The sequence below is a fragment of the Chiloscyllium plagiosum genome, unplaced genomic scaffold (assembly GCF_037043375.1).
Source record: "Chiloscyllium plagiosum isolate Xiang-an unplaced genomic scaffold, Cpla_swu_hap1 HiC_scaffold_1, whole genome shotgun sequence".
NCBI classification, from domain to species: Eukaryota; Metazoa; Chordata; class Chondrichthyes; order Orectolobiformes; family Hemiscylliidae; genus Chiloscyllium; species Chiloscyllium plagiosum.
The window spans coordinates 48,739,574-48,766,591 of NW_028270139.1; the positions used below are offsets into that span (position 1 = coordinate 48,739,574).

The 27,018-nt window shown below is 40.6% G+C and overlaps 1 protein-coding gene across 1 annotated transcript in view; it reads left to right on the forward strand.

Moving 5' to 3' along the window:
* The first annotated feature begins 642 nt into the window (after nucleotides 1-642).
* The window catches only part of lap3 (leucine aminopeptidase 3), a 63,026-nt gene continuing 36,650 nt past the window's right edge, over nucleotides 643-27,018 (forward strand). Inside the window, exons 1-6 of the mRNA XM_043694323.2 lie at nucleotides 643-778; nucleotides 6,076-6,191; nucleotides 8,932-8,986; nucleotides 12,946-13,051; nucleotides 14,078-14,237; nucleotides 15,155-15,319. Coding sequence (XP_043550258.2) covers nucleotides 668-778; nucleotides 6,076-6,191; nucleotides 8,932-8,986; nucleotides 12,946-13,051; nucleotides 14,078-14,237; nucleotides 15,155-15,319 — 713 coding nt within the window. The 5' untranslated portion in view covers nucleotides 643-667. The remainder of the gene's footprint in view (nucleotides 779-6,075; nucleotides 6,192-8,931; nucleotides 8,987-12,945; nucleotides 13,052-14,077; nucleotides 14,238-15,154; nucleotides 15,320-27,018) is intronic.

The window sequence follows — 27,018 nt, forward strand, 5'->3', positions numbered from 1 at the left end:
CTCTCTTCCTCCCTCTACAAAGTCATTCCTGAAGAAGGTCTTCGTCGATTCTCCTGTTCCCTGGATGCTGCCTGACCTGCTGCGCTTTTCCAGCAACACATTTTCAGCTCTGATCTCCAGCATCTGCAGACCTCACTTTCTCCTTTGAAGAGTTACCCACCCAAGCCCCTTTTTCCCTCTGACTAATGCATCTAATTGACAATTTAAACGTGGCCATTTCATCTAATCTGCACATAATTGAACATAATTGCCCATAGTGTTAGGTGCATTAGTGAGTGGGAAATGGGACTGGTGGTTTACTCTTCGGAGGGTCGGTGTGGACTTGTTGGGCCGAAGGGCCAGTTTCCACACTGTAAGGAATTTAATCTAAAAAAACTACTGTTGTGTGATTTTTAACTTTGCAGCACTGCCGGCAGCTGGCCAGGCGTGGCGCTGTCCCAGTGACTGCAGCACTACCGATAGTTGGCCGGACACGTCTCTGCCCCCGGAGACTGCAATACTGCAGGCAAAGCTGTCCCGGGGACTGCAGCTGGTCAGGCGTGGCGCTGTTCACGGAGACTACAGCACTGTCGACAGCTGGCCAGTGGCGGCGCTGTCCCGGGAGTTGCGGATTGTAGATAGCACGCTGTTCCTTGCGGGTGACCTGGCCGGTCAGACCCTGTTGGAGATGTCTCTCGGTGTTTGTGGAAAGTCGCTGCTTCGGCCCATCCTGAGGGCTAGTCTGAGCCGGAACCTGCTCCATGTGTCTCCAGTTTCCCGGTCCAGCAGCGGATCCAAGGTCCAATTTAACGAACTTGATAGTTACTGTTTGTTATTAATATAAAGTGTTCTTTGAGCTTTACTTGAACAAGTTGAGGAATCAAGAAGGGCGAGAGATCATCATAGATTAATGTAACAGTGATAGAGACCATTCGGCCTATCGTGTCTATACCTGTTCTTTTATAAAGCAGTTCCATTGATCTAGCTCCCCTGCCTTTTCAAATACACGAACCCCCCTCCAATATTTATTCAATTCTCCAGGAGTTCTGAGCACCACCTTTTAGGAAAGATGTAAAGGCACTGGGAAGAGTACAGCAAAAAAAAATAAAGCAAATGATTCCAGGGCTGAAGAGCTTCTGTTAGGTAAATAGATCGGAGAAGTTTGGGACTGTTTTCCTCAAGTATTATAAGATTGAAAATAGATTTAATAGAAATTTTTAAAATCACAAGGTGTTTGTACAAAGGAGATGGGGAGAAACCTTCCCCTTGTGATATTACTGTTAGGCTGTTGACCCAGGTAAAGATCTGGGGACTCAGGTTTGAATCTCACTATGACAGATGATGGAATTTGAATTCAATAGAGAATTTGTAATTAATATTTTGTCAATTGTTGGAAAACCCATCTGGTTCACTAATGTCCCTTAGGCACATCCTTAATGTCATCCTTACCTGGTATGGCCTACATGTCACTCCAGAACCACAGCAATGTGATTGCTCCTTAAATGTCCTCTGGGCAATTACGAGTGGGCATAAATGCTGGCTGACCAGAGACTCTCAAATCCTGTGAGTGAATAAGATTATCATGGAATACCTACAGTGTGGAAACAGGCCATTTGCCCCAACAAGTCCACACTGACCCTGCGAAGTGTAGCCCACCCAAACATATTCCCCTACCCTATTACTCTACATTTACCCCTGACTAATGCACCTAACCAACACGCCCCTGAACACTCTGGGCAATTTAGCATAGCCAATTCACCTAACTTGCACCTAACTTGATTGTGGGAGGAAATCCACACAGACACAGGGAGAATGTGCAAACTCCAGACAGACAGTTGCCCGAGGCTGGAATCAAATCCAGGTCCCTGGTGCCGTGAGGCAGCAGTGCTAACCACTGAACCACCATGCCGCACCACAATAATTGTTACCTGTGGTAGTGCAGTAGGTGAATTAATGTTTTAGACAGCCTGTGCAAGCGTAGGACCAGATGACTTCCTCCTGCACTGTGACATTCTATAATTTTAAGATTTTTGAAAGCCCATATACACATCATTTGCAATATCCTTAATCATTCCAATATCCCAAAGATATCAAATAAGCTAAAGATAATTTACCTTTAACATGTCCATGTGAGAATTTATCAAAAATCACATAGGCGTGCACATGGCAAGATCAACATTAGCAAGATCAGCATTAGAGAGTCCATTCATCAGTCTGATAACAGTAGGAAAGAAGGTGTTCTTGAATCTGCTGGTGTGTATTCAAGCAACCATATCTTCTGCCTGATCGAAGAGATTGTAAGAGAGCATTGCCAGGGTGCAATGGGCCTTTGATGATGCTAGCAGCCTTTCCCCGGCAACAGACCTTGTAAATGGAGTCCATGGGTGGAAGGTTGGCTTCTGTGATGACCTGGGCTGCGCGCACAACCTTCTGTGGTTTCTTATGGTCCTGAGCAGAGCAGTTGCCATACCAGGTCATTATGCACCCAGACAAAGCTTTCAATGATGCATCTGTAAAAGTTGGTGAGGGACCTTGTGGACATGCCAAATATTCCTGAGCTGCCTAAGGAAGAGGAGGTGTTGTGCCTACTTGACCTTTGCATCAATGTGGGAAGTCCAGGACAGGTTGTTGGTTATCATCACACCGAGGAACTCGATGCTATCCACCCTCTCAGTTTCAGCACCATTAATGTAGATTGGGCATGTCTCCTCCCATCTTTCTGACGTCAATGATCAGTTCTTTGATTTCTTGAGATCATGACTGCTCTGATAATGCTGAAATCTACTTTCCTGCCTTATCTCTATAGGCCTTGATTCCTTTACTCATTAAAAATCTACCTCAGGCTTGAATATACTTAATGACCCACCTCAATAGCCTTCTGTAGTAAAGAATTCCACAGATTCACTCCCTACAGGAAAAAATTCTCTACCCTGTCTAAAATGGATGATTCCTCATTGACATTATGCCCTTTAGTCCTAGACCTTCTGGCAAAGTGAAACAATCTTTGAGCATTTATTCTTTCAAGCTGTGTAAGAATCTTGAGTTTCAATAAAGCCTCCTCTCATTTTTATGAACTCCAATGAGTGCAAGCCCAAGCTCTCCTCACAGGAAAATCTCACGGTACCTAGAATCAACCTAGTGAACTGCCCCACTTGCTAGTATATCCTTCCTTAAATAAGGGAGCCAAAACTGTTCACAGTATTCTGAGTGTGGTGTGACTAGTGCCTTTTGTCGTTACTAGCATACGTTTGCGCTACATCAATTCTTTTTACCTCTGAAAATAAAATCCTTACCAAAACTATGAAATTGTCTTTGATTAATATATATCTTTCTGAATATTCTTCGGCATTATTCACAATAATGTGCTCACCAATGAATTTAATTAGACGGGCTTGTAATTACTGAGTCTAGCAATGAAAACTTAACAGTTCTCCAAACATTGTGCTTATAGCCAGGGATGATTGGAGAATGATGGTTTGATGTACTGTTATTTCTTCCCTTGCTTCTCTAAACAGGTTGGATTATGTTTGCTTTGAGCCTGGCTCAGGCGACTGACTGTGTGGAGTTTGCACGTTCTCCCCGTGTCTGCGTGGGTTTCCTCCGGGTGCTCCGGTTTCCTCCCACAGTCCAAAGATGTGCAGGTCAGGTGAATTGGCCATGCTAAATTGCCCGTAGTGTTAGGTAAGGGGTAAATGTAGGGGTATGGGTGGGTTGCGCTTCGGCAGGGCGGTGTGGACTTGTTGGGCCGAAGGGCCTGTTTCCACACTGTAAGTAATCTAAAATGTCCTATGTGGATGGAAGGTAAGGATGGCAAGATTCGGGAACTTTGTTGATGAAAGCTGTTGCAAATTTGGTTAAAAAGAAGAAAGAATCATCTGTAAGCTTTAGGAAACAAGGCACTTATGGACCATAAGAAAATAGAAAAGAATTTAATAAAGAAATTAGGAGGGCTAGAATAAGTCATAAAATGTCCTAGGCAAGTGGGATTAAGGAGAATTCCAAGGCATTTTATATTTATATTAGGAGCAAGAGAAAGGGTAGGTCCACTCAAGGATAAAGGAGGAAATTTATATGTGAACTCAGAGGAACTGGATGAGGTTCCTAATGAGTACTTTGCATTCACCAAGGAGAAAGTCATGGATGATGTGAAGTTTTGATGACACTTTGAGAAGGGTATGTTGATATTAGGAAGGTGGTGGTGTTGGGTGTCTTGAAAAATACGTCCCCAGGGCCTAATGGGATTTATCCCAGGATGCCGAAAGAGGCAAGGGAGGAGATTACTGAGGCCTTGACAGAGACTGGAGAATAGCTGATGTTTCTTTCTTCAAGAAGGGCAACGGGGATAATGTCGGAAATAATAGGCTAATCAGCCTTACGTTAGTGATAAGGACATAATTGGAGAAGATTTCTAGGGATAAGATTTACTTGCATTTGTAGAAGAATGGAATTATTAGGAATAGTCAGCATGGCTTTATTGCAGGGGAGGACTTGTTTCACAAAATTGATTAAGGAAGTTACAAAGATGAGTAATGAGGGTAAGGCACTCTGTACGGACTTTAGCAAGGCCTTTGACAAGGTCTATCATGGTAGGCTGATCGAGAAGATCAAATCACATGAAATCTATGGTGAGTTGGCAAGTTGGATACAAAATTGGCTTGGCCATAGAAGACATAGGGTGGTTGTGGTGGGGTGTTTTTCTGACTGGAGTCTGTTCCACAAGGATCAATGCTGAAACCTGTTATTTGTAATATATATAAAATACATATATATATGATTTGGATGAAAATTTCAGTGGTCTGATTAGAAATTTGCAGATGACATGAAAATTGGTGCAATTATGGATTGTGAGGAAGGATATCAAAGGATGGAGCAGAATATAGGTCAGCTGGAAAGTTGGATGGAGAAATAGATGACAGTTGTGAGTTGATATATTTTGATAGGTCAAATACAAGAAGAAAGTACACAGTAAATGGCTGGACCCTCAGCAGCATTGATATATAGTGGATCTTGGGGTGTAAGTCTATAGTTCTCTGAAAGTGGCAACGTAAGTGGATAAGGTTGTGAAGAAGGCATCGGTTGGGGGTGGGTTGAGTATAAAATTTGGCAAGTCATGTTGCAACGATATAAGTCTTTGATCAGGCCACATTTGGAGTTTTGTGTGCAGTTCTGGTCACTGTAGAATAGGAAGCACGTGTGAAGGCTTTGGAGAGGGTACAGGTGAGGTTTTCCAGGATGTTGCCTGGATTGAAATGAATTAATGAAAAGGAAAGGTTGGACAAATGTGAATTGTTTTCACTTGCCCGTCGGAGGCTGGGGGGCAAGCTGGTAAGAGTATATAAAATTATAAAAAGCATGGATAAGGTGGATAGTCAATGTCTCTTTCCCCAGATGGAAATGCCAAATACTAAATAGGTTTAAGGTGAGAGGGAGAAAGTTTAAAGGAGATGTGTGAGGAAAGATTTTTACACAAAGGGTTGGTAGGTGCCAGAAATGCACTGCCGGGGGAGGTGGTAGAAGCAGATATGATAGCAAAGTTTAAGAAACATGTAGACAAACAAATGAACAGGTAAAGATATATGGACCAAGTATAAGGAGCTGCACATACATGATGTGCTGAAGTGCCTGTTCTTGAGTGAAGTGACCCTTCTGCAGAACTAGAAGCAGCTCAGGGAAAGGTGAGATTTATAGTGATTGTAGAGTGAACGGAGTGAGCGAATAGGTGGAGATGAACCTCAGACAGAAAAAGAGGATTAACATATGCATTTCAAACAAAGGGATTGTTGATAGTAAATGTCTTGAAATGTAAACTGGGTGATTGCTTTGCAGATCACTTATGTTCCATCCTTATGTATATGAATGTCAGAGCAGGCTCCAGAGTTTCTTTGTCCACCTTCTGCTCTTTGTCTATGTCTTGATCACTTTTGATCACCTGTCCTGCATCTTCTGCTTCAGCTCTGTCAACGTTTTTGTAATACAATACACTCTTTGCTATGTTAAACGTGCTATACAAGTGAAAATTGTTATTTTTCTCATCAGTGCATTTTTAGAAATACAGTATATTGTGTTTTAATTTTTATTCCTAACTTTTCTCTGCAGGGTCTGGTTCTTGGTGTGTACGAAGGAGAAAAAGGGAATGACTCAGTTCAGTTCACAAAGGCAGGGGAAGTGTTTGATAATTCCACATCTGGAAGACTTAAAGAACTTCTGACCATGTACGTATTGTATTCCAAATGAAATTGGAGACTACAGATTATTAAGAGTAATTATGAACTGATTTATTCATTGTACTTGGATGAAAGCATTTCCAACTATTTTGAGGCACTTTTAATACAAAGGAAGATTTTTGTTGTTGTGGGTCAGACATCTTGCCTCCAGGACATCCCTGCAGGTGTTCCTCAGGATAGTCTAACCAGCTTCAGCTACTTCAAAATGACCTTCCCCTCCATCAGAAGGTCAGAAACAGGAATGTTTACCGATGATTGCACAATTTTCAGCACTATTCACAACTTCTCAGATACAGAAAACAGTCCATGCCGAAATGAAACAAGACCTGGACTATATTAATCTTGGATTGACAGGTAATAAGTGGGCTGACAAGTAACAAGATTTATGTCTCACACAGTTGCCAGGCAATGACCATCTCCAACAATAAAGAATCTAACTACCACTCCTCATTCAATGTCATTGTGGGCAGCATGGTGGCACAGTGGTTAGCACTGCTGTCTCACAGCGCCAAAGACCCAGGTTCAATTCCCGCCTCAGGTGACCGACTGTGTGGAGTTTGCACATTCTCCCCGTATCTGCGTGGGTTTCCTCTGGGTGCTCCAGTTTCCTCCCACAGTCCAAAAATGTGCAGGTTAGGTGAATTGGCCATGCTAAATTGCCTGTAGTGTTAGGTGCAGGGGTAAATGTAGGGGAATGGGTCTGGGTGTGTGCACTTCGGTGGGTCGGTGTGGACTTGTTGGGCCGAAGTGCCTGTTTCCACACTGTAAGTAATCTAATCTAATCATTACCATTGCTGGATCCCCAACGAGTAACATTCTGGGTGTTGCTATTAACAAGAAATTGAACTGAAGCCATTGAAATACCGTGGCTACAAGAGCAGATGAGAGACTAGGAATCCTACGTACAGTAATTCACTTCCTGACTACCAAAGCCTGTTCACAAACTACAAGGTGCGAGTCAGGAGTGTGATAGAATACTCTCTGCTTGCCCAAACATTTGCAGTGATCTTTGGTTGCTCAGTCCTTACATACTGGCAGTTGCTCTGTAACTTCACAACCATGGTGACATTCAAATAAGGCCAGATGATTTAAATTATCATGTACTTCTGCCATTTCGATAGGAAATTAGCTCAGGTAATATCCAACAGTATTTCAAATTTAGTGGTTAACATATGCATTTCAAAATGCTTTGATTTCAAATATGAAAATAAAATTACATTTTATCAGTTTGAAATGCAGTTAATTAACTGAAAGTGTTGCAACTTGTGAGGAAACTATTGTACACATAACACGATTCCTTAAAAACCATCAAGGTGAATGGGCAGTTAGTTTGGCCATTCGTCTCATTTTGAGGTATTCATGGAAGACTAAAGCTATTATATTTGACCCTTGTGGCAAAGTCTCAACAGTGACTCAGGCTGGACCAGGCAATTTATAATGTGTCCTGTTTGCTCCAATGAAAGCTTTCTAATCTTTATTTGCTTAGTCACAAAACTGCCCACTTCCAATTGTGTAAAGTGGCACATTTTCACCCAGACTTCAGCCCATTTAATCCTGAAACCCTAGATTTTAATAATTTTGTGTTCTGTATGAATGTAAGCTTATAATATGATTAGGTTAGATTTCCTACAGTGTGGAAACAGGCCCTTCGACCCAACCAGTCCACACTGACCCTCCGAAGAGTAACCCACCCAGACCAATTTCCCTCTGACTAATGCACCTAGCACTATGGGCAATTTAGCATGGCCCATTCACATTGCCACATCTTTGGACTGTGGGAGGAAACCGGAGCACCCAGAGGAAACCCACGCAGACACAGGAGAATGTACAAACTCCACACAGACAGTCGTCCAAGGCTGGAATCAAACCTGGGATCCTGGTGCTGTGAGGCAGCAGTGTGAACCACTGAGCTACCGTGCCACCCCATACTTTGAATGCTTCAAAGTACAGGTATTAGCTAAGGCATTTGGAGGGGTGGAAGGGGTTGTTTTGCTTCTCTGTCAAAAACATTCAATGGTTATAGGTCGGCAAGATCTGTTTAATTTTCCTTTGAAACAAAAGCATGCCTGGCAATGCAGTAGACCCTCAACTGTGGACTGGAGTTTTGGAAGGCTTAGGGGCTGAAATCTGATGTCGGGCTTCAATTCCTATCATCTTAAATGAGCTGAAGTGAAATATGCAATGTGCTCGTCTTTACCATTTCATGACAATTTATTCAAAATTGCCTCTTCCGGAAACTAACAAAAAAGTTAATCAGTTATAAGGGTGAAAACGAAGTATGTTGTAAGGCATTGTCACCTTAAATAAGCAGGAAATCATTTTTGACAGCTCACATGTTTAAGTTCTCTGCCATTAGTTTCTGCTATTAATGCTTTTCTCAGAACCTAGTGAAATCTTTGACCAGATAATATCAAGTCTAACATGGGAAAATCCCAAGATGCTTGGAATAGGATGAAAATGAAGAATTGGGTAAGGTGGTCAAACGTAAGGTTGAAGAAGTGGATTTTGCAAAGGCTTTTGAGGGCGAGGAAGATGAAGTTTAATTGTGTTTAAGATTGAATGGGTGAGAGGCAGGAAAATCAACAGTAGATTAGTGAGGGGTAGGCCTGCTGGGGCTGGTTGATAATCCAGCAATATGTTGGAGCAAGGAATTGGTGGGATCAATGAGAGCAAATGTCCCTTTTTGTGCACCAGTTTAAATGGTTTTGATGATTTTACTTTTTTAAAGATCTGGACCTCTGCTTAAGAAAGGCCGAAGTCGCGTATTTTATGGGCTACACCAGGTATTGTTTATAGATTCCATATATTTGAATCATTATTCAAGTATGTGTGGGAATGTTAATTTTAATTTACTGATGCTAATGAGGAATTGTCAGAATTTCAAATACTATAGCTACATTTGATTGTATGTAAAATTTGTAGAGTTTCTTGATTATTGTAAGAGTAATACATTCAGGATTTAGTCAATAATATGTCAATAATTAACAAATTATCAAAAATCTATAAATTGCATAAATTTAGACTGGTAATTATAGTTCTGCAATCTGAAAACTGACATGAAATTAAATACTGGTCAAAACTGAGTTAATAATTACAGTGGAATTACATGCATTGAAATGCATTCTAAAGCTTGAGTTTGTATCAGTAAACCTTATTAATGTTGGAAAAGGAAGTATTTATGCATTTGCAGAGTTCCACACCACATCCCACCAATTAATTTGGAATTGGCATTTGCTAATAGAGAACTTGAATAGTGTTGAAAAGATGCATTTTGTCAAATGCACTTACCAGGACAGTTCACAAGAATGCCAATTGAAGTGAAAAACCCAACATTTATATTCAGTGAGGAAAGTTTGATTGGTTATAAAGTGGACCTTCTTGGTAAAAGTGTTCATGATGACTGATAGTTAATAACCAGGCTTTATTTAACTTTTAATTCAGGCACGTTTACTCATTTCTCAGGGCAATACTTTGACCAATGAACAAATTAATGGCTGCCATCTATTTTGTTGAGTTGAAACAGAGATGATGCGAATTCTGTCTTCTAACAACAGAACCTTGATGCATTATCTAAATTCTCATGCACCACATTTAAAACTTAACTGACAATCCTAAATTGGTTATCGCTGTAATTCTTCACACACTGAGGATTATTCAGAAAATGGTGTTCAATTGCGGAATCATATATGATGTGGAATGCTGTTATGAATTTTGCAAGCGCAAGCTGGTTGGGTATAGGGCAATATTTCACTTGTTGCAAATAACTGAAACGGTATGAGGATCAAATCATACATCATATCCCTTTGGCTGTTTGCACCATGTAAGAGCATATGAAAAATTAGAATGATAAACAATTTTGGACACAGTTTTGTTGGTTTGTGTGTATTGGAATATATCTATCTTAATATGTAGGGCTTAATATATAGGGGAGAGCCTTGAGTGTCGTTATCAACGTGCTTTGGTTTCAAGTTTAACCATAATTGGCAGTTAACTTTCAGTCAATGGCAATACCTCTAACAGAAGCCAACCAATTAGTATTTTGCTTTCATACAGTCTAATGTTCACCTTCCCTTTAAATTGATATTTTTATGAATTATCTTGATGAATTCAAAACAAATGCTTTTACAAAATCTTTTTTGGCAATCATTTGGAATTTAAAGCTAGTTGCAGTAATAGTGACGAGGGAAGTGTCTTCAATTGTCATTAACACCCATTTAATTTCAATATCCTTTAGGGAAAAAAATTTGCCACCTGAGCCAAGCTTGCCCTAAATTTGACTCCTGCAATGTGGCTGACTTGGAACTAACTGTTAACTGAAATGGCATTGCAGGCCACTCAATTGCAGAGGTGACAAATACAGCCTCAACTCCAATGCCTGCTTCTCATAAAAGAATTTTTAAAAAGTTTGCAAACTCTTTGAGACCTAACTTTCATCTTGCATGCTTTTCTCCTTCATTTACATTACTGGTTATCTGGTTCTATTTTTATCAATTTAACCAGGCCCAGAGAGTCATCTGCAATGGCTTCTCTTTCTGCTCTTGCAATGTTAACTCTGGTGACTCCCAAGAAGCTACATTTTGGTCCCTTCCTGTTACTGATCTATGTGTTTGCCCCTCAAAGACATGATCCAAAATGATCATTTTCATATGCAGGCTGACTTACCAAACTCTACCTCTGTCAACATTTCTACTGCCTATAAGTTGTCAGGTTGTTTGCTGAAATCTAGGTCTGAGTGAGCAGAAATTTCCTTTAATTAAATATAGAGTGAACCAAGGCCATTTTTATTTTCCATAGTTATGGGTTCCAGCAAAGTCTTTGGCACCTGTCTGAAATTGAACCTTGATGTCATAGTTGACCAGATGTGAATTTCCAACCACATATTTGCACTGTCACTAATAACAAATCCTTCCTGCCTAAATGGTCCTGAGCTCTGCCTCTTGTGCAACTCATCTACTGCAGTTGTTAACCACCAGACTTAATGTTCAATGCTCACCTAGCTGGTCTCTGTTGTTCTACCTCCAAAATCCAAAAATATATTCCTGTGTCCTAATATGTGTTAAATTCTGTTCACCCTCTATCCCTTTGTTCACATTCTTGCATTGGCTATTGGTTAAAAATGCCTCAATTTAAAAATTCTCATCTTTGTTTTCAAGATGTGGCCTCATCTTTCAATATCACCAAATAGCTCCACCATTGCTGTGCCTTCAGTTATCTAGTTCTTAGCTCCGAAATTCTCTTCCTAAGCCTCTTCACCTTCTTACTCTCTTTTTGTCCTTTAAGATTCTCTTTAAAAAAATACCTAACTGATCAAGCTTTCTTTCACCTGCCCTAACAGTAAATTAACTCAACATTAAATTTTGTTTTATAACACTATTAGGAAGAGCCTTATGGTGCTTATTGTATATTATCACAAGTTGTCATTGGGTCATACAGATGTACAGTACAGAAACAGACCTTTTGATCCAATGCGTCCAGGCTGATCGGATATCCAAACCTAATTTAGTCCCATTTGCCAGCACTTGGGGCCTTTCCTACTCATGTACCCACCCAGGTGCCTTTTAAATGTTGTAATTGTACCCCTGGCAGCTCATTCCATACACCCACCACTCTCTGCATGAAAACATTGCCCCTTAGGTCCCTTTTAAATCTTTTGCCTCTCACCCTAAACCAATGCCCTCTTGTTCTGGACTTCCTCACCCCAGAGAAAAAATGTTTTCTATTTACCCTATCCATACCCCTCATGATTTTAATAAACCTCTATTAGGTCACCCCTCCGCCTCCGACACTCTGGGGAAAATAGCCCAGCCTATTCAACCTCACCCGATAGCTCAAATCCTCCAACCCTGGCAACTATTTTGTAAATCTGCTCTGAACCTTTTCAAATCAATTCCAGTTATTTTATAACACACCCTGTCACCTCCAACCACCTTCAAAAATCTGCACCCATGAATCAACCTCCTTAATTTTCTGCCGTGGCTACTTCACTCATTTTCAAAGATCTTGGAAACCTGCATCACCAACCGTTTCTTAGAACTGAAAGTGTGTGTTACAGCAATTACATTTCAGTTCAGTTTATGCTGTCATATATCAACCAGGCCACTGGATGGAGCATTGCCATTGCGCTGCATCTATCTGAGAACAACACCTACAGAATATACTTCTTGGTTGGTTAGCTGCCAAATTCTATGTTAGTAAACCATAACAATGCAGCACTTCAACCTAGATTGACTTATTCTCTCTGGTGACTAAGGTTGTGGCATGATAAGGGCACAGAACATGGTTAGTTAGTACTTAAAAATAAATGAACTCCTGTTAGTATTGCTGAAGAATAGGGATTTAATACCGCACCCCTGCCCGCTCCCTCCCCCCACCCCAAAAAAAAACTAACCTGAACATTTCATCACGTACCTTGCTACTTTGTTACCTGGCACCCAACCCCTATCCATTTGGCACATAGCAGATATTAGTTTCTGCTGTATTCTTCATTCCAACACCACAACTAGACAGAGTCAACGTGACAGCTAATTGGTACCATTTCCTTATACGTTATAAATTAATGTTCCCTTTGAAATTTGATATTGACCTGATGAGTGCTAGTTGAAAAGCTTTGACAAATGTCCCTTTTCTCAGCAATATACATGTTCTTTACTATGAAGTGACTCCTACTAGGATGCAACTATATGAATTTTAACACAAAGTTACGATACTGTTCTTATTCATTAAAAAAAATTTACTTTAATAGGATTTCCCTCATGTTGTAGTTGTTGGTCTTGGTGACAAAGGTGTTGGAATAAGTAATTTGGAACAATATGATGAAGGCAAAGAAAATATTCGAGCTGCAATAGCAGGTAGAGTATGCTTTTGGTTAATTTGTATGTGATGATTATTAACATCAGCTGCACATATAATGAGATCAAGTAAAGTGATTGTTTGAAGCATGGGAGATATGTTTAAACTGATAAAAAGGACCTAGTGGATAGAAGAAGTATAATATGTACCAGATTATTACTACCACTCCTTACAGTGATATAACCTTTTGCCAAAAAAGAAATGGATAGTTATTGGTAAGAGGCTCATTTAGAGTACATTTCTTGCCTTTCATTCAAATTGGCTGCAGTTAAAACTAATCAAACATTGATAATTAATGGCTCCACATTATGAAAAACATAATTAAAACATTAAAATTGGCATTGAAAAATAGTAGTATTGTGTTAGATTTAATTCTTGAAAAATGTCTGGACAGCCCACTTAAAAACGAGACTTTCCATACTTAAAACTGGGCAGGTGACAACTTGAACCTTTAAATGATTTGAAAGTTACATAGTTATATTCAACTCAATTTTAAACAAAAGATATATATGAACAAAAGCACAAAATAGATATCCAGAAATTCTTCATAAACAAGCTACCTACTTATGGCATTGATTTTCAGGGCAACAACCAAAGAACCTTTTCAGAAACAATGTAGTGATACAAGGGGGTGTTCTTTGGTTGTTTTTCAATGGCTGAATTTAGGTGGGCTAACCAGATTCCTCACTTGTAACCTATATGATGAAATACATATTTTTCAACACAAAATTGGAAAATAGTGTGGCTGTATTGACATCACAATTCCTATACACACACTTCCTTCATATATAAAACTATTAGAGAGTCTGAAATTATTGTATGAAGTCAAATACTATTATAAAATTCCACATAAATTTTCAGTTCAGTGGAGAGATAATTTTGAAATTTGATGTTTAGAATTTAGACTATAGTAAATAACGGTTCAACGAAATATTTTTGACTGTTTTATGGATCTGTTGTGTGAAGGAAAACACATTTGTACAGTACTTTAATGATACAAAATTTGTCATCTGAATTTCTTGTAGTTGGATGCAGGCAGCTACAAGACCTAGAGGTTCCTCTGGTTGAAGTTGATCCATGTGGGGATGCTCAGTGTGCAGCAGAAGGAGCTGTTTTGGGTTTGTTTGAATATAATGAGCTGAAGAATAAAAAGAAGACTGTGGTCACTGTGAAACCGTATGGAAGGTATTCAGATATTCGATATTTATGCAAAGTGTGCTCTTAATTTTACAAACAGCTTTTTATTTATTTGGTTATACTTTGGGAAATCTGCACTTGAGCAAAGCACTGAATTGTTTTCAAGATTGCTATCAAGATTTTTACTTAATTTGTTGTTCTTGGCAAGGTAGCTGTGGCTGTGTTTCAATTCAGCAATCATTTAACAAAATAATTGAAGGATTTCTAGTTTTTGTGTAAGCCTACGCTGCTTACCTGTGTCTATGCTCTGATTTCTGTAGCAAAGTTAGTTTTTATAGTAATTTAATAGTTCACTTGGCATATTAACACCTGAATCTTCTCTATTGTCTCCACTCTTGTTGACTGGCTTGTGGACTGTTTCTCGCATTTTGTTTTGCACACTTCCAATACAGAGAAACCTCGATTATCCGAAAGACACTGGTGGGGAGTATTTCGTTCTGTTAATTGAATGCCAGATAATCGAATGTCAGACAACATAGTTAGCCAAGCATTGGGACCTTGTGATCCTGTTCAGATAATCCAAAAATCGTTAACTGAATGCCGGATAATCGAATGCTCGATAATTGAGGTTCCTCTGTATCTACAGATTTTTTCCCTTATATTTTGTACTTTTATTTAACTGGCTTGTTTACTTTTTAAAAATATAGATAATAATTAAACATATTTATTTCCACAAAATATGTACTTTGGGAAACATTGGACGGTTAAAAATCCTCCATAAACTCAAGTCTTTCTTGTCCTTTTTCATATAAGTGAGTACTGAAGATTTTCAGTTCACAATTTTTTTAATGTGATAGCTTGATCTGATAATTTGGACTTTATGGATCTGATTCTTTGGTTTCTTTGAATTGCATTGACAAACGTGCAATTTTTATTTTAAAAAAACCTCTGTTTCTTTCTACAAGTTTGGAAACTGAGGCATGGCAGAAGGGAGTTCTGTATGCTGAAGGGCAGAATTTGGCAAGACATTTGATGGAAGCACCAGCTAATTATATAACTCCGACCAGTTTTGCAGAAAGCATTCAACAAGCGCTGTATTCAACCAGTGATAAAGTCAAAGTGCATATAAGGTAATTCTGACATCCTGTTCTAATATTACACTTGAAGTCTCAGTGCGTATGAGAAAAGGCAAAGTGGCATGAATGATTCATTGTTAACTTATTGAAATATAGTTAAGGAAAGCTCCAGCATGTGGATAATATAATTAATACCAGCGATGATACATCCTGCAAACAAATTAAAAAATTGTTTCTCTACTTATTATCTCCTCCTACTCTGTTATTTTTCAACGTACAGTATGACTCGTGAAACCGATTTCATGCGCACAACTGCTGAACCCTTACCAATCAGCTTGCACTGTCCCTGCCAAGGCATGCACAGTGTTTATACCGCTGGTGTTTGTCCATCAACAGTGTCAGTACTGTTTTGTGTCTGTGTGTGGTGATGTTATTGCACCCCCATGCTCAATTATTCTTTCTAGCTTTGAGTAACAATATCCACTTATAGTGCCTGTACCTTAGGATGCTCTTCCGTCTGCTGTTTTCAACTGCCTTTCATTGTTGTCCTTCTCCTATGCTCTTGTGATCCCACCTTCTGCACTCTGTGCTACAGAATCATAGAATCCCTACAGTGTGGAAAGAGGCCATTTGGTCAATCATGTTTGCACCAATCCTCCAAAAATCATCCCACTCAAACCTAGTCCCCAACCCTATACACAGAGCCCCAGTTTACTATGGCTAATCCACTTAGATAGGACAACTTTGGACTGCACCTGGAGGAAACCCAACAGATACAGGGATAATGTGCAAACTCCACAAAGAGATTCACCCAAGGCTGGAATTGAACCCAGGTCCCAAGTGCTGTGAGACAATGGTGCTAACTAATGAGCCAACATGCCATCCTGTGTGGCACTTCATTTTCTGGCTTTTGCCTCCTGTGGTCTGTTGCTCTATATCTCACTCCTACCAGGACATAACCTTGTTCTTCAACCAGCCAAACCCACTCTCTCCGACCCCTAATTTCTCTTCTCCTCTTATTTTGTCAGTGCTACAATGATTTGACAAACTCCTTCCTGCCCTTAAAAGTTTTGTGCACATTTTTTTAACGAGATGGACCTATTTTTTTAAGTTAGTTAGTGGTATGTGTGCATTGTTGTTCAGGCCAGCCTTGACTATCCCGAATTACACTGGAGAAGATGGTGGTGAACTGCAGTCCTTGGGTTGTGAGGAACAGGGTTCTGGGATTTTTGCCCAGCAACAGAGAAGACCAGTGATATAATTCCATAAGATGGTGCATACTTTACAGAGGATCTTCCAGATAGTGGTGTTCCCATGCAGTTCTGCCTTGCCCTTCTAGGTCATAGAGATCACAGGTTGAAATGTACTGTCCATGGGCACTTGATAAGTTGTTGCATTGTATCTTGTCGATGTTTCCACTACTGCTGCTTTGCATCAGTGGTGAAGAGAGTGAGTGTTGAAGATAGTGGATGTGTTGTCAATCAAGTTATTTGCATTGTCTGGATGGAGTTAAGCTTCTAGAGTGGTGTAAGCTGGAAGTGTTCCATTACATTCCTGACTTGTTGCTTTGTAGGTGGTGGACAGTCTTTGAGGAGTTGGGCGATAAATTACTGTTCGCAGAGTTCCTAGCCTCTCACCTGCTGAATGAGCCTCCATTTTCCCCTTGATTGCCATTCATTCCAGTTTTGCTAGGGCTTCTGATTGATACACTTGATCAAATGTTATGATGTTAAGGGTCAACACTCTGGTTTCACCTTTTGATTTCAGCTCTTTTGCTCAAATTTGGCTCAATTTAATGAGGTCAGGAGCTGAGTGACTCTGGTAGAACCCAAACTGAGCATCACTGAGCAGATTATTCATTTGCAAATGCAATCAATAGCACTGTTATTTTATATGGACATATGTGAAAATCTTCTAGTTGTCTCATACTGGTTGAACTAGATGGATTGGAATCCTTTTCGATTGACAGATATTCCTGAATGATCTGAGGCAACTTTGATTGCTGTGTGTACTGTATATTAATCCTGAATCTTTTAGAAATGTAGCTAATGAAGCATATTTAAGAGTGCGTGTAAGTGGCACCCTTTCTAACATAACATCAATCATATCAGAGATGCAGTTCTGGCCAGCAGGTATGGATATCTTATAGGTGTCACTAGCTGATTCTTGGGAAGTGCCAAAAGCAAAGAAATAGAGGGCTCTGATGACACTGATGGCCACTGGCACTGTGTGCACATCTGTTCAACTTAGAAGGGAATACCATTCCAGGAGGCTGCAGATGACAACAACAACATGCTACAAAAGACTGAGCTTCTTGAGGTACTCTTGCTCTGTGACGTCAAGAAACTCTGTTCTGGGAATGTCGCATTTTCAAGTTGGAGTCCTTTGTTCACCTATTCTGCCTGACAACAGCATGTCAGTGTGGAAAAGAAAGCTGTTGTTGGTGCAGTTGACCCTCTAGTTCCTTATCAGAGGTATAATATAAGCCACTCCCATGCTGCAGTGAAGGCTAATAGATCAAACTGAACAAAGGCCAAGATGGGTAAAATGGATTCCTTCTTGTTCAGGCACAGGCTGTTCTCTCCACAGGTTAAGATGGTCCAAAATTGTGTATTAAATGAATAAATGTTGCAACGGCCTAGTGGTATTATTGCTGGATTGTTAATCCAAAGACCCTGGTTTTGGGAACCCGGGTTCAAATCCTGCCACGGCAGTTAGTGGAATTTGAATTCAATAAAAATAAACTGAAATTAAGAGCTGACTGATGACCACGAATTCATTGTCAGTTGTCGGAAAAAAGCAACTGCTTCCTTTAGGAAAAAAACTGCCATCCTTACTTGGTCTGGCCTACCAGACCCACAACAATGTGGTTGACTCTTAATTTCCCCTGTGTAATGAGGGGTGGGCCAAGTCAGCGACGCCCTCATCTTGTGAATGAAATAAAAACAACACATTACAATCATGTAATTCAGAAATGTTTGAAATCATCAGCAAAATAATTAATGTACCCTGACAACAAGTGCTGGATACTTAAGTTTCCCTGGACAGGAAAGCAACAAAACAGTTGCAGACTGACAGGCTAGAAAGCTTTTAAAATTTAATTGCTGAATGACTGCCTGCTATGCTTTCATGCTGGTGGTTTCCACACAGTTCGTGTGCTGGTTGTTAAAGCCAGAGTGCTTTTTTTAAAGGCAGAAGCAATTACTTCTTTGCATATATAAATTAAACACACATTTCAATTCCTCCTGCCTCCAAGTGTGCATCAATAAAGACTGGAAGTGACTGTGATCATGATAACATTTGACAAACTGACATTCTTTTGAGATTTTAATCCTTCCCACCATTGCCCAAACACGACCTTTCTTGACATTTAAAATTCTGCCTATTGTGCTTATGCTGTAAAAATAAATGAAGTTTCTTTTCACCTTTTGAGATAAACAGTTGGCAGTCATATTGATGGCTGATATAAATATGTCTGATGGCTAATAAGTAATCTGTGTTCATTTCTTATATAAGTGCAGAATAACAGTAATTATAGATTTTTTTGTATATAATAACTGCTTATAAAAATTGCAAGGCAAAACTTCAATTCCTTGTCTCTAATATAATAATATAGAGTTGAAGAACATTTAGAGCTGCTAAAGCTGTGATTTGACAGCTCTAAGATCAGGATGAAGGTGAATTAAGGAAAAGGGGTGAAAGGAGTACAGCAGGCAGGGCACTCCTCTACTGCGTCAGGGGTGCCCACAGCCATTGCTCGAACACCCGGTGCTAAAGTACCTATTCGAGGCGGCTCAGGGAATCCCTGATGGACTCGACTTGTAGTCTTTCTTGGTTTGTCCCAGAGATCATACTTGGTAATCTCAAATATAAAACTCTTACAGACAGTTTCGTTTAAATTATTACCCTTATTTACCAATAGCATCAATGTTACACTGTAACATAGATACCTACAAGCCAGGCTTGAGCTAAGGTTCTAAAACCAATAGCAGATTAGCGGTGCCAGCTCTTACCCCTAAGAGTTCTCAGGCTACTCTCCTTTTTGCTGCAAGCAAGCCGCCTTTAGACAGAATTTGGTATTAAAATTACAAAAATGCCACGTCGTTAATTAGATAAACAGCAATAAAATAGCAAAAGTTTGCAGAGGAAGATAAACTTGACAGGTCCGTGTACGCTTGACTAATTAAGTTACATGTACATCAATTGGGAAATCTTGACCCGGCCAGGCCCCAAATGGTCAATTACTTTGGCTAATATATCATAACGAGAGACTAGTCTAAACTATGTGAAAAAGATCATGGGGTCACCTCGCTCAGCTAACATGTTCAATATCATTGTCCTACAAAATGGCTGTTTCTTTTAAAATCATCTTCAATTCCCAAAATGCAACTTAAATTCATAAAATTTCGAGTTTCAGGGAGCAACACTCTCATTCAATCGATGGCAAGCCAGTGTTCACTCAAATCAGACCAAAGAGGGTTAATCTTTCCACCAGCTTCCGTCCTGTGTCTCTCTCTCTCTCTCTCTCTCTCTCTCTCTCTCTCTCTCTCTCTCTCTCTCTCTCTCTCTCTCTCTCTCTCCCCTCCCTCCCCCTGGTCTCTCTGCATGTGTCGCTTGAACCCTTCAGTCAGTGAATGTAATTTACAGAAGAATGTTTTCTCTTTGTCACTCAAACATGAACACCTTCCAACTTTCAGCCTTCATGTTTTTCTAGCCTGTAAGAGTAATGAGACATTCACTTCCCAGAACTGTCAAGATGAGGGAGCTGAGGTTCATAAGTTCAAATCTGCTCAGTGTGGTATACATGAAAATATATCAGGATTGTTTTATTACGTGCATATTCTACTCAGTTTATTAAATTACAAGTTCTTTTCCTATTGAGTATGAGTTTTGTTTAGAGTCTTTGATATAAATCAACAATTTAGTTATTCGATATCCCACTGCGAAATATGCGTGCCTCCAGCCTCCGGCGTGAGAAGGAAGTACTGCCACATATTGCACAAGTGAACAAATATTATCGCCTTATTGAAACCGATCCATTGACACTGAGAACAGATGTCCCAAATTCTTCTGAACAAATGTGCCCCACCGTGGTCGAGCGCTTTCCCGCATCTCCTTAGCAGATGTAAGGCTACCAGCTTTCTTATTCCCTCCTTTTATCATTTCATGATAACAATACAGCATATACAGGTACAGTTAGTCCATTTGTATTTTCAACAAGTTGACCGCCTGTTCTTGCAAGTCGTCGTCTGGAGGAGCAGAGTTGAAAAGGTACCTGATTCTGGCATAAAAGTTCAGAGATGAAGGTCCAGGAGTGAACAAAGGTCGATTAACAAGATTCTTCTTTGGCTTAGGCGAAAAGCAAAGCACGGTCCATTTCATGCATAAGCGGACAACAATGTATATTCCTAGGATGAGACCAATGATTATCAGTGCATCCCGCATGAACCATCCGCACAGTGACCATAGCCAGCAGGTAGGACTCTATCCACATGAGTTGGACGATGGTGGGGCAGGTATCTTCCCTGCGTCTTGATCCATTTGGTTGATGACATCTGTGTCATATACAATATCTTTAGAGAGTTTGTCTATGTAAATGCAGCATTGTGGGCCAATGACAGAATAAGCGCCTCCTTCATTCGCAAGGAGGAAATCTACCCCGAATTGATTGTGAAGCGTCATGATCCGAGTCTCCTGTAGTTCTTTGTTCATTAGTTTCAATGCGTGGGCAGTTGAGTTGGCTAGTTTTTCAACATCATATGCAAGGTCACCTATCTGATCTAGGGCTATCTCAACATCCCAGCCACTAATACGACCTCCCGTCAACCTAGACCACCAGGTTTGTTGATGGAAGAAGTCATGCAAGTCTTGTTTTTCCTCTAATTTTTGTCCGTAGCGATTCACATATTGGTAGGCTTGCCATTCATCATCTACCTTAGGTATTTTATGGTGGAGGGTAAAAGTGGTAAGGTGCGCACTAAAGCACAATATCCATACCAGTCATTGGGTAAGTATGGGTAGGTCTTGCTTTTGCATAGCCAACGAAGGCTAAATGGAGTTCCGAGGGCGCACTTCTGTGAGTGAATGAGTCCACTCAGAGCGAGGGCTGAATCTTGTAAACAGTGGATGTTATCAAAAGTTCGGTTGTCCAAATATATTAGTAGATGGAGAGTACGAGTATGGCCAGTGTCTTTTATAACATTTTTACACAGTACTTGCTTCACTTGCCCCATGTTGTGGGTAACAGAAGTTCTTTCATTGCATCACTCTAACAGTGGAACAATGTTAACGTTGAATCTTATAGGCTGGTGAGTGCACTTCACACAGTGATGTGCTTCTTCTACCGAATGAGTTTTGTCATAAGCAGGTGAGAGGTTGCATAAGTGGATGAGTGTTATTCATACATTGTACATCAGAATGATGGAAGAGTGAGCAGACAACACATAGATCGGGGTGTTTAGCTTGAATAAAGAAACCATTGGCAACAGGAGGAGGATTAGGGGTGCATAGTATTTTGGTCTTTCTTCACCTTTCCACCTTGTCTTGTTAACTACAGTAGTTACTGATTGGTCAGATAGGAGAAGCTTGCATCGAGAAGGTATACGTTGTCAGTCTCAGAGCAATAGATGCCTGAGGGTTCTGTGATTTTGGTACTATGTGTTCAATACTGCAGTTCGTATGTTTCCGTTTGGGAGAGGAACAGACAAACATTTCACAGTAACAGTTTTCAGCTGATGGAGCGGATGAAGTTATGGAATCATGCCATCTCATGACAACTGGCATAGATGAGTTGTGAGGATAACAATAATGTTGAAAGTGATGTTTGGAGGTGCAATGTGAATAGCTTAAATGAGTTTCAACTGGGCAGCTGCATTCATGGTTTCTAACAGTATTGGTACAAGTTTCATTGAGCTGACAAATTCTATCTTCAGGTGGAGCAGTGGGGAAAATAATACATTTATCGTCATTGGAGCATCCTGAAGCACCAATGCCATTGCCAGTGTAGCCGTGATTACATTGGCATTCTACACCTAAATTGTTGGTTTTATTTCTGCAAGTGGCATCGGGGTGACAAGTGGGACACGTTAGTGTTCTCACAGTATCAAGGGTAGTGTTCAGAATCGCAATAGGGGTAGCGAAACGGGTAATGGTTAGCAGAGTGAGTGTTGTTAATTTCTGCTGTATCGTGGTAATCAGGGTTATCTTGTCATGAGTGGTAGTAACACCGTCAGTGATAGTGATGATGGTAGGTGATGATGATATGGTTGTCGGTGTAGGGGAAAGAGTCATTGATGGGCATCTAATTGTCTCATTGTTTCGGCATGTGGCATCCTCTGAAGTATCGTTTAGATTGATAAAAGTAATTCCTGTAAAATTGTTCATACCAACAAATGTACATACCACCTTATTCACTTCTCCATTTGATTCATTAAAATTGACACAAATTCCGTTTATACAGTCACGTTGGAGGTTTAGCCCATCGGAGATATTACAGACGGGCAGATTACATCTGGGCACATGGACTTGGGTTGGGTTTTCATCGGATGATTGCACTTGTACTAGCACTAGGATTGTGAGGGTCATACAAGCTTGCAATGTCTTTTGTAAACCCATGTTGAACATCCTTCTACTTTTACTGCAGTTTCAGTTGTCAGATGAACTTGATAAGAACCTTTCCAGTGAGGGCCCACTTTTTCCCGAGTAAAGTTTTTCAATAGTATATAGTCACCAGGGTTGATGTTTTTAAATGTTGGAGCTCTTTCTTTTTCCTTCCCTGGTATTCGATAGGTTCTTTGACATATTGATGATAAGACTGCAATGCTTTGGTTAGCCTAATCAGGTACCTGTGCATTTCTTCTGCCATGACACGCTCATCAACAGGATGTTGGGCCTCAGTGGTCCAGACCAGGGAGTCCTCAGGGCCTTTCCGTATACTGGTTCAGCTGCCGAGAATACTGTCTTTTTCTGAATCATGGTTCTCATATTAAAAATGGCAATTGGGAGTACTTGCAGCCAATTAAGGCCGTTTCCTCTACCAACTTGCTTAGCTGGCCTTTTAAAGTACCATTGGCTCTTTCTACAATTCCTGCTGCTTGGCACAATGGAATCTCTGATTCATATTCAGACCCTTACAAAGTTCCTTATTTAGCTCTGCACAAAGTGGGCGCCATTATCAGAGGAGACCGTTACTGATATTCCAAACCTGGGTATGATTTTCCTTTTGTAGGTAGTTTTTGCTGTGCAGTCAGTACAGGGATGAGCTTCAATCCATCTACTAAATACATCAATAATCACTAAACAATACTTATAACAATGGCATCTCGATAATTCTGTAAAATCAAACTGGATAGGATCAAAAGGTGCATTTGGCAAGGGAGTTTCACTCGGTGGACACTTTACTCCTTCCTCGGGGTTATGTTTTTGACAAATTAAGCAATTTTCAGCTGCTTGCTTTGCTTTATCTTGCAGGTGGGGAATTAATCAAGTTTGAAGAATTCTGTCCACCATTACCTACATGCATATGAACATAATTAACTAGAATAGGCAAAAGCAAATCGGGCAGACATGTCTGTCCTACTGGTGTAACCCAAACTCCAGTATAGCTATTTACATGACAACTATGGTTCATCCATCTTTGTTTTTCCTCATCAGAGGCGCCCCCCCTGCTGGGTCCGTATTTGCGCTAGGTCAGGTATGGTCAGGGTATCAGAAGAGGAAAAAGGAGGATCTTCCTTTGGTTTCCTATTTGTCATTTGAGTGACCATATCTCTTTGTTCAAAAGCTGCCTTCTTGGCAGCTGCGTCAGCGGCATGGTTACCTTTAGAGCCATCAGAAGCATCAGAGGAGTGGGAGGAGCATTTAATTATTGCCAGTTGAGAGGGACGTTGAATAGTGCAGAGGAGGTTAGCAACGTACGCAAGCTGAGCTGTTGCCAGATTATGGGCACATCCAAAAGAATAGCAGGAGTCAGTGTGGATATTAGCTGACTTCCCTTCAGCAAGTATGCAGGCACAGGTGAGAGTAAGGAGCTCGGCTTGTTGGGCAGAACAGGGTGAATCAATGGAATAAGCTTCTGTCGTTTGAGACAAGTGACAATCGCATGTCCTGACATGCGTTTGCCCTCTGGAGAGATGAAAGAAGAGCCATCAACAAAAAGGGTAAACTCTGGGTTAACAAGACCCTGATCCGTAAGATCAAGACATGGCCAAGCAACGAGGTCATTTACAACAACATTGTTATGGGGAAGATCTGGCAATTCAAGAGGCTCCTCCTGCAAGAGTGAGACAGGGTTAACGTTAGAACAGTATTTAAAAGCGAGAAGCGGATTCTGAAGCAATGAAATCTTATAGCGACAAAGACGGGCTGCAGTGAGGTGTTGAGTTCATTTAGAGGTAAGCATAGACACCGTAGAGTGGGAGGTACAGACTTACATGGTTTGTTGTTATATTAGAGATAGCCAATACTATGGTATGGATGGCTGGGAGAATCTGGATGCATAAAGTCATACCTTGAGCAACAGGGTCAAGTTTAGTGGAATAATAGGCAACAGGGCGCCCTGAGATGCCATGTTGCTGGGTGAGAACAACTGTAGCGCAGTTTTCAAGGATGGCAACATAGAGGCGGAAATGTCGATCATAAAAAGGTTGGCCTAATGCAGTAACTGAAGAGAGGATAGTTCTGTAAAAGCTTGTAGTTGTTTAGGAGTGAGATCATACTGTTGCAGGGCATTAGATGAGGACAAGGGAGATAATTTTCAAGTTAGAAGGGCACAATTGGGAAACCATTGTCCGCAATAATTAACAAGACCTGGAACCAACCTCATCTGTATGGGAGTGGTTGGAGGAGCAATACAAAAAATAGGATCAATATGTTCAGGTGTCAAGCATTGATCACATTCTGAGATGAGAGTACCTAGGACTTTGACTTCTTTCTGATTCATCTTAATCTTACTGGGGGGTACAACATAGGCACATTGATGGAGATGGTTCAGTAAGGTAGTGGAGTCAGTGTGATTAGAAGATTCATCAGGGCTAGCGAGAAAGAGGTCATCGATGTATTCAACTAGGGTAGAGCCTCCAGGAAATTCAAGTGATTCAAGTTGGGTGTGGAGGGCCTCTGAAAAATGTGTGGGTAAGTGAACAAACCCTTGAGGTAGTCCAGTCCATATATATTGATGGCCCTTAAAAGTTAAGGCAAAAAGATACTGCTATCTGGATACAAGGGAATGCAAACAAAATGCATTTTGGAGGTCAATAATGGTAAACATCTTGATATTAGCTGCAACTTGGCTGAGGATAGTGGAATGATTGGCAACGAGAGGGTGGAGAGGCTCAACAATTTTATTTACTTCACGAAGATCTTGAACAAGACGCCATTCAGGACATCTTGGTTTAGGAATCGGAAAAAGGGTGTATTGATGGGAAAATGACATGGGACTGGGATGCCTTGCTGTAAGAATGAGTCAATAACGGGTTGAACTTTAGCTTCTGGCTTCAGGGTTTATTGGGGTATAGAGGGAAGAGTGGAATTAGATTTAACAGAAATAGAGATGGGTATGATTCTAGCAAGGCCCACTTCTGATTTAGAGGCCGCCCAGAATTCAGGGTGTACTATGTCCTGTGGGCAGGGGTGGGCGCGATGATGATGAAGGTTGCCGTGGATTGAATAAGGCGAGCGTAAAGTAAGATCGAACCCGGAGCAAGCATCTGAATATTATGGGAGGTTTGATCAGCCTGTTCAAAAATAAAGTTAGTGACAAAGCCTAGTTCTTTGGCTTGGTGGTCTGGATTCACATGCGTGGTGATATAAGGGAAAATAAAAGGGCCAGCTTTCCAAATATGAGGAAGAACTGACATGAGGAGGGCACCATCAGCAGGTGAAGTGATCTCACCAATCACCCAAGGGTGTTGGGTGATGCCCAGCAAGGGATCAAAGTATTGTTTAAGGCTGTGGTCAGTTTCAGAGGGTTCATAAACTAAAGTGATGTTGGGGTGAGGGACATTGTGTAAGCTAGGATTATAGAGCAAGGATCCAAATCAAGAGACCACCATTGACAGGGCTTTGGTTTGAAGTTGATGCATTGAACAAACTGAGATGGATCCTGAATTCGGATACTTTTGTCATGACATTTAATCGTAATAAGTAGAGGACAGAGGAGACCTCTAGCGAGTAGAGGGATACATAACCTATCAGTAACAACAAAGCGAAAAGAGGGAGATACAATTTTTCCACACCACTCTGAGAGGGACAGTGTATGCATAACAATTAGAGGAACCATCAAATCCAACATCGTCTGAGATTTGAAACTCAAAGACATTTACAAGATTAGTGGGAAGCTATGACACAGTGGCTCCCGTTCGACCATGAATTCAATAACACGAATCGCATAATTTTTTTTATCTTCCCTCTTCTTGTTCTTTTTCCTTTTGGAATCTTGGGCCTTATAGGCTTGGTATTGCTTTGGTGTAAAATCTGGTATGTTTTATATTGTTTCTGTTTGGTGGTTATTAATTATTCTATTCTGTTTTGCTGGGTGAGAAGTGGTTGTTCCTTTGATGTAAAGATGTGTGGGGTTGAGATGTGGAGGGGGGAGGGGTAGGCATCCATTGTTAACTTGGAGGAGTGTAATTAATATGTTTTTTTCCCCATTGCTTAGGTTTGAGGCGCGGCCTTAACTGGAGGATGATTGTGAGGTTGGGAGTGAATGTCCCCTATGGGCAAGGGGAGAAATCTCTGGAGATTTGTGTTTTTGT